Source organism: Rhea pennata, chromosome 29 (assembly GCF_028389875.1).
Source record: "Rhea pennata isolate bPtePen1 chromosome 29, bPtePen1.pri, whole genome shotgun sequence".
NCBI lineage: Eukaryota > Metazoa > Chordata > Aves > Rheiformes > Rheidae > Rhea > Rhea pennata.
In genome coordinates, this window is record NC_084691.1 from 3,612,559 (window position 1) to 3,625,468 (window position 12,910).

The 12,910-nt window shown below is 51.9% G+C and overlaps 1 protein-coding gene across 1 annotated transcript; it reads left to right on the forward strand.

Moving 5' to 3' along the window:
* The first annotated feature begins 1,371 nt into the window (after window positions 1-1,371).
* On the forward strand, window positions 1,372-6,043 carry AQP2 (aquaporin 2). The gene is made up of 4 exons (XM_062597333.1): window positions 1,372-1,734; window positions 4,031-4,195; window positions 4,959-5,039; window positions 5,828-6,043. The coding sequence occupies exons 1-4, from the start codon at window positions 1,372-1,374 to the stop codon at window positions 6,041-6,043; spliced, it is 825 nt and encodes a 274-aa protein (XP_062453317.1).
* Window positions 6,044-12,910: the final 6,867 nt, after the last annotated feature.

Consider the following 12,910-nt stretch of genomic DNA (forward strand, 5'->3'; position numbering starts at 1 on the left):
GGGAAAAAATATTTGATTTATCAGACAGTGGAAGCCTTTGTCAGAGCCAAAAAAATGGACTCACAGTTCTGATGCTCCATGTGCCTCTAAAGTAAAAATGAGCCTTTCATCCCCAGCTCTACCCTGGGGGAATGTTCCTCCTAGCTCAGAATATCGATGGAGTCTGCTAAAGAAAGGGACAGCAGGAAGAAACAAGTGCAGTCTTTCCAGCAAATTGACCAACCCCAGTGGCACTGGGAGTGAAAGGCTTTACCAACATCACCAGGGAAGGAATAAATATGTAAAGCCACAAAAGAGAAAGAAAATGAACTTGTCGTGGAATGGGCAGATGGACTGATGCGGAGGAACCGTGGTCCAAAGAAGAAAAAATTATTCTTCTTTTGGTGATGAGTGCCAAGAAGCAAGAAGACATTCCTGAGAGCCAAGTTGGCCACAATCCCCATAGTTATGGCACAGCAGGTACTCCAGCTGTGCATGTCATCTGTTCACACTAGAATTTCTTTCCTGCCAGTCATATCGTGGGGCTTGTTCCCATTTCTCTAGGTAGGAAATCTGTGCCCCGGCTATAAAGTTCTGGCACTCTGGGAAATCCAGCTGTAGTAAGTCATTTGGAGTTTTGTGCCCACATGAGACTCTTCTGCATCCAGTTTTGCCTGGTTATTTAATCATGGCCCAAATCTTCCTTTTCAGCACTAGTCCAACTTACCCAACCCTATACACGCTTTCTAGAGGCTTTGTACCATTCCCCAAAACAGTCATGCCAAGATGTTTGAGGTTGTTCATCTATGTATTGGGTAAGAACCATGAAACATGTTGCACTTTTATTCCAACAGAGGGTCAAGAAATAAAGGTTTAGAAAAACTTATAATTTGCAGAATTTAGTAAAGTTCAAACCTGAGCCAACAGCATCAAAAGTTAGTCATTGGCCTACAATGGGCACAGTTATGTGCCCCATTTGCTTTCTCTCCTTCCCCTGCAGCCAAGTGATAGGGGTTGGGGAAAAAGAGGAGCAAAAAGTGATATTGGGAATATAGCCCCTGTTAAGAAAGCCCTGGAGAAAATGAACCAAGTTTCACGACATTGCTCAAGGCTGATTTATGACCTCCCAAGGGTGGCGAACGCTGCATTCCCCAGCTTAATGGAGGGGGCAGAGTCTGAAGTTCCCTCAGCTGGAACACAAATGAGGGAAAGCATCAGGTTTCCTGGGACCATGATCCCACCTCCATCGGTAGGAGATCCTTTGGCATTCTGCATCCATATATATATATGCCGTCCTCCGTCATCCTCTCAGGACCCAGCAGCTGCAGTAGACATTGCCTGAAGACACTGCAAGTAGAGCCAGTCCCTACAACCACCGACAAAAACTACTCCATGATGTGGGAGCTCCGTTCAGTAGCCTTCACTCGGGCTGTCTTTGCAGAATTTCTGGCTACCTTGATCTTCATCCTCTTTGGTCTGGGCTCTGCTCTGAACTGGCCCTCAGCTTCCCCCAGCATCCTTCAAATTGCCCTGGCTTTTGGCTTGGCCATCGGCACGTTGGTCCAAGCACTGGGGCACATCAGTGGAGCTCACATCAACCCAGCAGTGACAGTGGCTTGTCTCATAGGCTCGCACGTCTCCTTCCTCCGTGCTGTCTTCTACGTGGTGGCCCAGCTCCTGGGGGGTGTCGCTGGTGCAGCCATCTTACATGAGATCACCCCACCAGATGCCCGAGAAGGCTTGGCCATCAACAAGGTAAGACTTCAGCCTGTGGATGGGCTGGCAGAGTAGGAAAGATTGGGCATGGATTTTGGGAAGGCTGAGGGATGTGAAGAAAGGTCTCGTGGCCAGTAAGGATCCTGTTTATTTTGTTTGGGTGGTGTGTTTGGTGGAGACCAAAGCTGTGAGGCTACCACATCCAAGGTCTTTCCAGGAGCAGTGAAGAAGCCAGGAGTCCAGGCTGCCCCCTGCACTTTTGGGGACAAAGGCAAAGGTGTGATTCAGCTGGCCACATAGGTACCTGTCTTGGGAGGTGAGGCTGTCCTCATCTCAATTTTGTTTAAGGTTGTGCCAAGGAGGATCTATATTTTGAGGAGACCAAGGGTTAGGGAAGGGCAGAACCAAGAGCATCAGCTCTCTGTTCCCCATCCCCTAAGCACACGGCAATGGTGTCCTGAGCCTCTGAGGCCAGCCCAGGTCCAGGGACCTGGTCTAGGTCTAGGACCTGGGACGTAGATCACAGGACATAGCTAGGCTGCCACCACGAGATTAGCATCAGGACACGCTGCGGTGCCCAGAATGGCCAGGTCACTCTGTTCCTGGGAGCACCGGGGCTCCTGGGGCCTCTTCGCCCACCGTTCATCCTGCTTGCCCGTCTCAGCATGGGAACAGGCAGCCTCTTCTTCCCCTCCGTTTTATCTCTTGCCAGTATGTACAGGCTGCTGGTGCTGTGCCGGATCCCTTGGCGCTGGAGATGGTGTGACAGGTTTTTTTGCCTGAATCCCAGCTTTTCCGTAGATAGCACCGCTCATTCTGCTGTGTCCCATTGCAAAGAGGACACAAGAGCACCAGATCCAGCTGGTTTATCGCAGCGCCTGATACACGTGCATGCCCCGGCAGCAACTTCGCCCAGCTACCGAAGCGTTGCAAGGATCTGACCCTGCTTTCAGACATTGTGCAACTCCGAAACACAGAGAGAAGCGTTCAGACGATATTGATTTGCAGGCATGAGAAAAAGGGCAAAATTGGGAAGCTTAGGAAGCTGTGAGGAGACCCTCCCGGTGGTATCCCGTCCGGAGCTCCCACATCCCCTTTTCCACCCATGCGAAGAGGTAGAAATAATAAACAGAGGGAGGGGAAAAAAAATAAGTCACGGGGTTCACTATCACCTCGCTTTTCCCCGAGCCCCACGGCTCGTCTTCCGGGGGATGCGTGCAGCCGGGTCCCCCGGGCAGAGGCGCCGCGGTGGGAGCAGGAGGGCGGCACGTTTCGGCAAGCGGCGCACCGAAATCCCCTGCCGCCCAGCAGCCGAGGAGTCGAGCCCAGCAGCAGGGAGGCACTGCCAGGACCCGGCTTCGCTGCCAAGGAGATTAGCACAGCCGAAAAAGGGATTGGGGATTAATCTGGAGAACAAGGCTATTTAGACTGATAATAGCTGAGGTTTACTCAACCCGACAAAACAAGTAGGAGTTTTAGGAGAGATTTCGAAAACACCCAGCCCGGTTGTTTTACAGCTTAAAAACTCAGAGGGAGGGGAAAAAAATAAAAAAAAACTTTGATTTTTCCCCTGTGGGTTCTTCGTCTCGTAGCCACCTGCATGAGTTATCCTGCAAGGGACAGGGAATATTGGAGAGAGGAGAGCAAGCAAGGGTAGATCTGGACCTCAGGCAGGCGGGCGATCGCCGCGGTCCCGGACGGCGCCGGGCGCACGGGGCAAAGCGCTTCACGGGGTCGATCGTGCCAGGACGGGCCAGGAAAGCAAAGAGAGCGAGGAGGGAATGCAGATGAGCAGGGACTGCGACTGGCAGCTCCTCGGCACGGCGGCGCCGCTGCCGAAGCCCTCGAATCTGGATTAAAATCTGTCAAGGAATAAAACAGTGCCAGAAAGCAGAGTTTGAGGAGAGGAGGATGCAGGAAATCACATCAAACCTGAAAAGTTCTTGCAGTCAAAAGTGGGAGGGGAAAAAGTGGGAAGAGAGGATTTTTCTTTTTAATGCCAAAACATTTCTTTTTTTGACATTTTCAAAATGCAATGCATAAACTTTTCTGGAAGATATTTGTATTTAAAAAAATAAAAGAACCTGAGAGGAAAAGAAGGGTGGGGGAAAAAAGGGAAATATCCAGAGAAACACCAAAAAAACATTTCCTGACTCGTCAATAAAACATTACCTATTGATCCACTTCCCCTTTTCCCTGGGAAAAATTTCCTCTTCTTCACTTTCATACCAAAAATCTCGCTTATTTCCTATATCCCTTTGGGCTCCTCCTGAGTTTCCCCCTGCCCCGACATTTCCAGCTCAGTCACCAAACTGCAACTTTCCTCCCCTTCCAGCTGCACAACGAGACCACGACAGGGCAGGCTGTGACCGTCGAGCTCTTCCTCACCTTCCAGCTGGTCCTGTGCGTCTTCGCCTCCACCGACGAGCGACGGGAGGACAACCTGGGATCTCCCGCCCTGTCCATCGGCCTCTCCGTTGCCGTGGGACATCTCCTTGGGGTGCGTAGAGCAGGTTAAAAGCCAGAACAGAGCTATAGTGTGAGCTTAGCTTTTACTAGACACGACCCTGTTGGGGCTCTGCTCCTCCTGGAGTCCCTCCGGGAGCTCGCGAGCCACGAATCCAGGGATCAGCCCTATCTTGGATCCTGGAGTGAACGCATTAGCAAATGAGGCTCTCTGGACTGTATTAATTACGCACTAAGTATTTGGGATGAGTGGCCAGGGAAAACCCTCCCAGAGGACTTTGGCTGGGAGCAGGTGTATCAGGAGGAACAAAGCAGCCCTTGACCCTCTCAACTTCTCAGTGCCTGCATTAAAACAGTAAAATTTTACACCACATCTTCTCTCTCCAATGATCTGCAAGTCCTAGTGTCTATGGGGCATTTTTTTTCCGCTGTCTGTAGTGATAAGGAGCAGCAATTTGCTCCAGAAATAGACACTGCTTGGCCCAGCCGTCACTATCACGGTGCAGGGCACCTCACTCAGCCAAAGGTGCTGGAAGCGAGCCACGGCGGAGGACTCCTCGCTTCGCCTGCACCAGTTGCACCATGCACGGTGCATATGTGCTCACGCAGAACATGCACAAATAAAGGCAACTCACATGAGCTGACTCAGGTGCTAGAAGTGACCAACATCCCTCTTCCTGGAATGACACGAACGAGGACAAAATGTCAGCGTGGTGAATGAATCGGGCTAACACACCAGAGCGCTTAAAAATGAGGTAAAAGGGCTTCACGCTAACCAGTGCGTCCTTTCTCTTTAGATCCGCTACACTGGCTGCTCCATGAATCCAGCCAGATCTTTCGCCCCTGCTGTGATAGTCGGAGATTTCAGCGACCACTGGGTAAGAATTCAGGTTGCACCTCCCATCGCTGCAGATCTATGGGCCGTTTCGGCTGGATGAGCCCCCCGGGTTACTGATATTCCTAGAATGCCAAATAGCCAGCCAAATTCCTGGCATTTCAGTGCCGGCTCCCAGCTGGAGGAGAGATATAGAGATTAGCAGAAAGAGGTGGAGCCACTGGCTTCTTAATTGGCTTATCTAAAGCAGGGTGAATTGCAACAGGAAAAGGCTGCATCATTTGTTGACCTTGATCTAGCAAAAGAAGCAAAACCAATGGAGAGTCGAACTCTTGCCGTACTGGGAAGCTTTCCTGGTTCCAGTTGGATCTGGGCTTGTATTTTCCACTAGCTCCTTCAGGAGCTCTCCCAGACATTTCCATTTGCAAAGAGCATGTTCAGAGTAGGATCTGCGGTCATTTGGAATAACATGCTCAGAGGTGTCCAGCCCAAACTGGTGGGCTCCTCACCACTCTTAAAATGCATAAATGGGTAGGAAGACACACCTATCATTAATGAAGATCACACAGCTCTGACTCAGAACATAGGAGGAAGAGATTGAAGGTGATGGTTAGATGTATTCAGGCACCACAGCTATGGACAAGAGTTCAAGTCAGCAGTGATGGCTGAGGAAAGCAGGGCTGGCATCTGTATTTTGCACCCAATAAACACAGTATAGGAAAGTCTTTACCTAAGCCCCCCATAATGCTCTTCAGAGACCCTGACTCCACTCCAGCCTCAAAACACAAGCCAATTTTCACCCCCTCAATCCTTCTCTTTCTCCTTCTCCAGGTCTTCTGGGTGGGCCCCTTGGTCGGAGCAGCAGCAGCCTCAGTGATCTACAATTACATCCTCTTCCCGCAAGCCAAAACCTTCTCGGAGAGGCTCGCCATCTTCAAAGGCTTTGAGCCAGAGGAGGACTGGGAGGAGCGCGAAGCCCGCCGGAGGCAGTCTGTGGAGCTCCATTCCCCGCAGAGCCTGCCAAGGGGGATGTCGGAGAAGGTGTAGACGCACCTCGCCCCGGACTGAGAGAGGAGCTGGGGAAAACTCGGACGTCCGTTTTAGAGATGGCACCTGGTCAGATGAGCGTTTCACCTCTTCCTTCTCTCCCCTCACTTTGCTGGGGATGTAAAGTGGACTCATCTCCCCGGGGAGATGCACACCGACAGCTCAGCTCACCTTCTGTCAGTCAGTTTTCCCTGTGGCTGCCAGTTTTCTAACTCAGGGGAAAACGGCATTAAACCAAAACAACCAGTGTAGCAACAGAAGCGAGGACAACGGGGTCCTGTTCTAGGCCAGCAGCTTCCATGGTCCCTCTCATAGGGCAGGTGAGTTCCCCCTTGCAGGAGGCAACGTTCAACCGAGTTCGTTGCCCTTCACGAAGAGCTCTGAGTCCCTGCACAGAATTATTATTACAGCCATTTCGTGGGTGTGGATGTTGCCACCCGATGCCTCATTGCTCTTGAACTTCACCTACCTGGCTCCCATCCCTTCTCGCCACCCGGCTGTTTGCAAACACACGAACGTTTGCTCCGTGCTGCAAGTATGTCACGAACCGCGAGCACTGCTGATGCGAGAGTCCAAAGCGCCGTTTACGGCTGCCCCAGAGGACGCGGGCACTGTCTGTGCGCATGGAGGCTTTCCTAAGAACATAGGATTGGACGTGGGTCCCTGAGTCTCCTTGACCCCACTGGGAAGCTCTTCCTAAGGCTATCTGCTGTGACCATCACCTCCTTCCAGTTTCCAGCCCATATTCATTCATGGCTTGTTTGTTCTTGTACCAGTGGTGTTCTTCAGCTTCAGTGACTCTTCTCTATCCTTACTTTTTTGGTTTCTTTCCTCCACTCCTCCTCACAAAGTCTTTCAGACGTGACCTTCTCAGGGGCTGGTAAAGCAATGCAAGGCACTTTCCCATCTCCTGCTTCCTACAGCCCAGGCCATTTTCACAGCCACATCACAGCAACGGCTCATAATCAACCCACCTCTTTTTCCTGCTTTGTTGGGACCTGGTCACGGCTCCCAAAGTAGTCTAAGAATTTGTGTCTTGGGACTTGACTTTGCACTTTTGAGCATTAAATTTCGTTTCATTTCTATTACTCAGCCTGAAAGCCATGCGTTTCCTGCACAATATCCCAATTCTTCTTTCTGTTGGTGATGCTCCTGCGGTGATGGCACAAAATATCATCACCATGTTCAGGTTAATTCTGCCAAGGTCACCATACAGCCAATTCTTCCTCTTTTTAAAGTTCATGTTAATTACATGCCTCTTCTTCTGATCTAAGCATTTAATTTATTATTTACCCTGACAATGTTTAAGATTAATATAAACTGAATAAAGCCCTAGAAAACGAGTTTCAATGTCTCACAATTTACTGTAGTCATTGAAATAAAGTGCTTTAAATCACTTCTATATACTGAATCAGTACATGCAAATCAAAAAAAAATAATAACACATTTAGAGTCATATAAGATGTTTGCAAACCTTTTGTGTAGATTGCAAAATACTTTGGGGACCGCAAACATCCCCTGGCCGCCACTGCAATGCAGTCCAGCCCAGCTTTGATTGCAGCTGCCTCAACAACTCCAAATACTCATTGGCTTGGTTTGCAAAAAAATGACAGTAGACAACCTACATCTTCAAAACGGTGACCATAAAATAAAGATCATTCCCCCTTTAGCACTCCTCTGACACTCATTTCTGAGCTGGCCAGATTCTGATCTTGACACGCCAGCGTTGACATCAAGCAATCTCACTAAACCAGCTTGGGGATGGCTAAAGCCCTCTCGAGTCAATCAGGTACATGAATTCACCCTCTACATGGAGCAGCGTCTTTGACTCCAATGGCAATTCCAAAAGTTGCACCGTCAGGAAATTAAGCCAGTAATTCCAGATTTGCCCCAGTGCAACTCAAATTAGAGAGCACGATCAACAATGTAGAGATCAGAGCTGCCGCTGACCTGGCTAAATTGATAGCACTCATATATTAGATCTCAACAGGAAGATTTTGACCTAGGATTTAACATCACCCCAACCATTCTCATCAATGAGCTCACAAACCTCCACAATGAATATTTGCAATATTGATTGCAACATGCATTAGCCTTTACAAGCAAAATCAGGGACCTATGATAAAAAGCAGAGCCACGAAATCAAAAAGAAAATCACCCCATAGTCTAAACATCTCAAATCACATTTCTTCCTACTACCTGCTGTCACTTGAGACCTCGAGGCTTTCCTCCACCTCCTGTTGTCCCACCTCTGAGACACAGAGTTCCTCAGCACCATCAGATTTGGGGTGCTGTTCTGCAAAGTCCTTTAGCATCCTTTGGGTGCTATGAAAATTCAAGAGCATCAGCATTTTGGAAATGCCTGGACCCCCTTCCCAACATTGCCAGACAAAGCCCAACCAGTTGCTTCAAAATACCAACTGAATGCCAAAAAATTGTACATCTTTGGCAGAATCCGCTCCTCATCCCATTGGGTCTCCAGTGGTCCAAAACTACACAAAACTGCACGGCCCAAACGCCAGCTACGTTGCAAGACCTGCCTCTCCAGAAAGCCGTGCTGGAGAGGCTGTTGTGACCAACATCCCGGGAGCACACCTGTGCGGCTCCCAACACCCCAGCAAGCCCAGGTACTGTCACGTTTCCCAACAGGCCACCCCACCCAGGGGCGGAGGGAGAGATGCAGAAGAAAATAAATGTGTTGAAAAAGTCATTTTGAAAAATATCGATGTATTTTCAAGCAAAGGAAACCTCCCCCTCCCTAGGTGCCTGCTCCTGTGCCCTCAACACCAGCTGTTCACCACCAACCTCATGAAATGCCCCCCGAGAGCATTTCAGAGGGGTCTCACCACTAGTGGCAAGAAGCCCTCTCCTTCCAGCATTTCCACTCAGTGCAGGCGGGCTGCAACGTGTATCTACCAACTTTTTGCTTTGCACAGAGGAGGGTCAGAGCAACCCGAAAGCACCTGAACCTCCACGCCGCCTCGGCACCTGAATTGCTCCTCCGCGGCGTGGGGGCAAAGGGGTGACAACCCCCTAGGAACACAGCTGGGAACAGCCGGTGCTCCGCGGGAGAAGCCAGCTAATTCCTCCTGCGACGTGTTGGATTGAGAAACTTCTTGACTCATCTCTGGGGCAGAATGGGGGGGAAACTGGCTTTCGGTTCACTGGGGTAACCAGCTGTTCACGTATTACTGCCAATATTTTGTTCGCTGTCCTGGAGCCAGGTGATTATATGAGAACTGCAGCTGCAGAGGGTTAAGAAATAAGACACACTTTCAGCGCAAATGCATTTCAATAGGAAAAAAATCACCTGCCCAAGCCAGGCCTTTGCTGTCTGCATCCCGAGGACGCTGGCAAGCGCCTGCTGGCTCGTGAACGATGCAGCCTCTCCCGGCGTGTTGCAAAGTTAATCTCGCTAAAGCAGGTGGCATCGCCGAAAAGGGCTAGACCTGAAAATCAGGCTGCCTGGGTTTCAAGCCCAGCTTTCTCGCTGCGTGACCTTGCACGGATCTGTCGTCCCGGGCCCTTGCTTTCCCTGATATGCATTATTATCCCCGTGTGGCAATTTAATGATGACTGTGATGCAAATGACTTATTAAGAAGGCCGGCATTCGCATTGCGGGCCAGCCCCAAAGCGTTTGCAGTCGTTTCTTTGTAAGCCCTCAAGACCATCAACTAATTTTCACGCAAAGAGCGGAGCAACGCTGTTATTAAGTATTAACACTCTGCAGCATTTAAATAGCATCATCGCTGTTTACGGACTCGCGGGTGACGAGGTCACTTTGGCCAGCTCAGCGGCACCGAGCGCCGGGCCGCAGCTTCGGGACACTCTTTGCAAGCCACAAGGGCAGCGAGCGAAGCGGGGCCGTGCGCGAGGCTGAACCCGGCTGCAGACCGGCGGCTGGGATCCCCCGGTTTGCTTTTTCTGCAAAAAGAAAAACCCCAAAAGCTCATGCAGAAAAGCTGCCAGCGAAGGAGCGGCGGGCGCTTCCCGCGGCCGGTCGCCGTCCCCTCTCGGGCTCGAGGGCTTTTCGCTCCAAAGGGCTCCGTGGGGCTACAAAGGGGACAGACACATCGTGCTTCGTTGGGAAGAAGCGCTGCTTCTCCTATCACCGAGTCAAGACCGCGGCGGCAAACGGCGCCGGGAACTAAATGTCGGCTCTCGGGCTGCTGCGGCTGCAGCTGGCGGAGCCGAGTGCAAAGGAAAAACCAGCACAGAGGTCGCAAAAAGACTGAGAAAGCCAGAGCCGGGGGTTGAACGCTGGGTGCACTACGCCGGGGGCTGATTGGAGGGGAAAGTTTGCCATATTTCACTCTACTTTTAATTCCCAGTATGGTTTTTTTCCCCATTGATGCATTGCAACAAACTCCCAAAACTGAGCCAGCAAGAAACACCCTTTCTCCTAAAAAACATCCTAAACCCAACTTTCTCCAGCTGCCTAATCCCAGCTAATCATAGATTCCAGGGGAAGGAGTTGCCTCCTGTTACTATTATTATTCCTGTTTATACGGCCGGGCTGCCCGCAAGGTGCTCGGCGGAGGCGCGGACGGCGGCGCGGGGCCGGACTCGCCCGAGATCGGAGCTGCCCGCGGAGACGGCAAGCGGAGAGCAGCCCCGCGCAGGGGCAGGGAAGGAAGCGGGAGGATCCTTTTCCTCCTCTTGCCCTGCCCAAGGGCCAGCGCAACGCTATTACACAGCAGAGAAGCCCAACAGGCTTGCCCCGAAAGAGCAAAACCGAAGAAATATCCATGGGGGAAAAAAAAAATAGCATCGACGGGGGCTGTCATTAGAGCAACAGCTCGTTGCTCCCTGCGAGTTTCCCCGATTGCTTTCGGCTCTCGGCGGTTCTTCCCCCGGCTCCGGCTGGAGGATTTTCCCGCGGGGAGAGAGCCGGCGCGCTCCGAGGTTGCGATCGGGCCCCGGGATCCCCGCGAGCATCCCGGGGGCTGGTTTTGCCGCGGGGGAGCCCGCCGGCGAAGCGTTCGGAGCGAGGGGAACAAGGTGCTTTTTCTCCTGCAGAAACCACAGGCAGGGCTGAAGGGAAGTGGCAAGTAATTACTGCGGCTGGAATCTGGCCAGGGTATCTTGAAAAACCAGATTGCAAAACTTTCACCAAAACACGCCAACGGACCAGGTGTTTCTAGGATAACAGATCTAGTTTTTTAACTCTGCAATCTCCCCAGAAGCCGCACAACCAGGAGAATATAATTATCGGGAACGGTGCTGTGACACATCCTCGGCCCCTGGAGACTCCCGGGATCCGAACTCTCAGGATTTTGGGTGCAGCTATTAAGAAAAGGGCTCATTTCTTTGGGGCTCTGGAGGAAGAAATCCCCCCCGTTTGCTCCCGAGGGAAATCCCTTCCCGCTTTGAACCGCATTGGCATGGGGCAGGTGCAGGTCTGCCTCTACCCAGCAGAAGGCAGCAAGGAATGCGGCTCGTTAGCACTTTTAAATTGATTTAAATGATTTTTATGCCTCTGCTGCACACTTCGCTTGTGGAGTGCGACCACTTTTGCAGCGGAGCCCGGCGACCCCGGCACCGCCTTTGCCCGCATCCAGCATGGGCAGATGGGAGCGCTGGAGAGAAGCGAGATGCCATCAGCCAAGCAGGAGCCCAGCAAGGGCTGCACCCCAACCCATCAAAAAATAATATTTAAAAAAAATGCAGGTGCAAGGCTGCAAGGACTGCAGGGGGACCACAAATTTATTGCTAAATGTCTCCAGAAGCTTGTTCTGCCCCGAGCAGCTCCTGGCTGCACGGTGTTGGGAGCCTCCCCGCTCTGCTCTCCGCCAGCCAAGTCTTTGCAGTGGACGGATTTGGGATGGAGGGCAGCACCACGGGGACGGCAAAGGGGACGTGCAAACGTGGCCCGCGCCCTGCAAAGCCTGTGGCTTTATGCTGACATTCCCAAGAGCAAAATCATTGACCTCATTGAGCAACAGCTCCAAAAGCAAAAAACGAGAAGCAAAGAGCCCGAAACGCCAGGGGAAGGATGCAGCCTCCGCGGCTACGCGCAGGGGGCACGCCGCGACCGCCACGGCACGCGCCGGCGAAACCCCCAGCAACGCTCATCGCGCTCTGGAAGGAGCAACGGAGCAGAAAGGCAGCAAAGAGGGTCAGAGCCCGGCTCCCCGGCACTCGGCCCTCCTTAGGGGCTGCCTCGGGCAGAGCATCCCCCCAAACCGCCCGGCTCCGGGGGCCTTGAGCCCCCTGAGAGCCGCTTGCTTCCCGGAGCTGAGCTGCCTGGAAACTCTGGGACCAACGATAGGTTTTTAACTTTGCCATTGCAATATCCGGCTAAAATCAAATGCACCAGGCCAAACGCAGGAGCCCTGCTGCAGGGCCACTGCTCCCGGCAGAGCTGTTGCAGCTCGACCCTGGAAACGAGACATTTCAAATAGAGCTACGGTCTCCTCCAACCTGCAAGCACACCGAGGAAGGGCACGTGAGCCGCACCGCTGCTAACGAAACCCTCGGCGCCCTGCGAGCGGTAGTAAAAGGGAAAGGCAGAGGAGGGAGCCCAGCGTCGTTATGCAACCGCGTTAGATAACGACCACGGAGACACCCAATAGGGGCTCTTTGTTTGCAGAGGGCAGGAGAAAGAAATGCCACCAATATCTGAGTCACTGGTTCACCAAGAGGCTCCAAAGTTATTTTCAGATGGAAACTTTTCCAGTTTCACATGATAATTTGGGAGGACTGGCTAATTCCTGGGCTCCACCCACCGCCTAGTAACACAGCTCCCTGCTGCTCTTGCATATATAGATAGGTATGGCCCTACAACTCGTTGCAGACAGAAGAGCCTCGAGACAGAGGAAAACTAGATTTACTTTCTTCTCAGACGCCTTCCACCTGCTGCTACC

Coding starts and splice junctions, on each gene's coding strand:
- AQP2 (XM_062597333.1), top strand. CDS start 1,372: ATGATGTGGGAGCTCCGTTCAGTAGCCTTCACTCGGGCTGTCTTTGCA. Junction 4,196..4,958: donor CCGTGGGACATCTCCTTGGG/GTGCGTAGAGCA, acceptor CTTTCTCTTTAG/ATCCGCTACACTGGCTGCTC. Junction 5,040..5,827: donor GAGATTTCAGCGACCACTGG/GTAAGAATTCAG, acceptor CTCCTTCTCCAG/GTCTTCTGGGTGGGCCCCTT.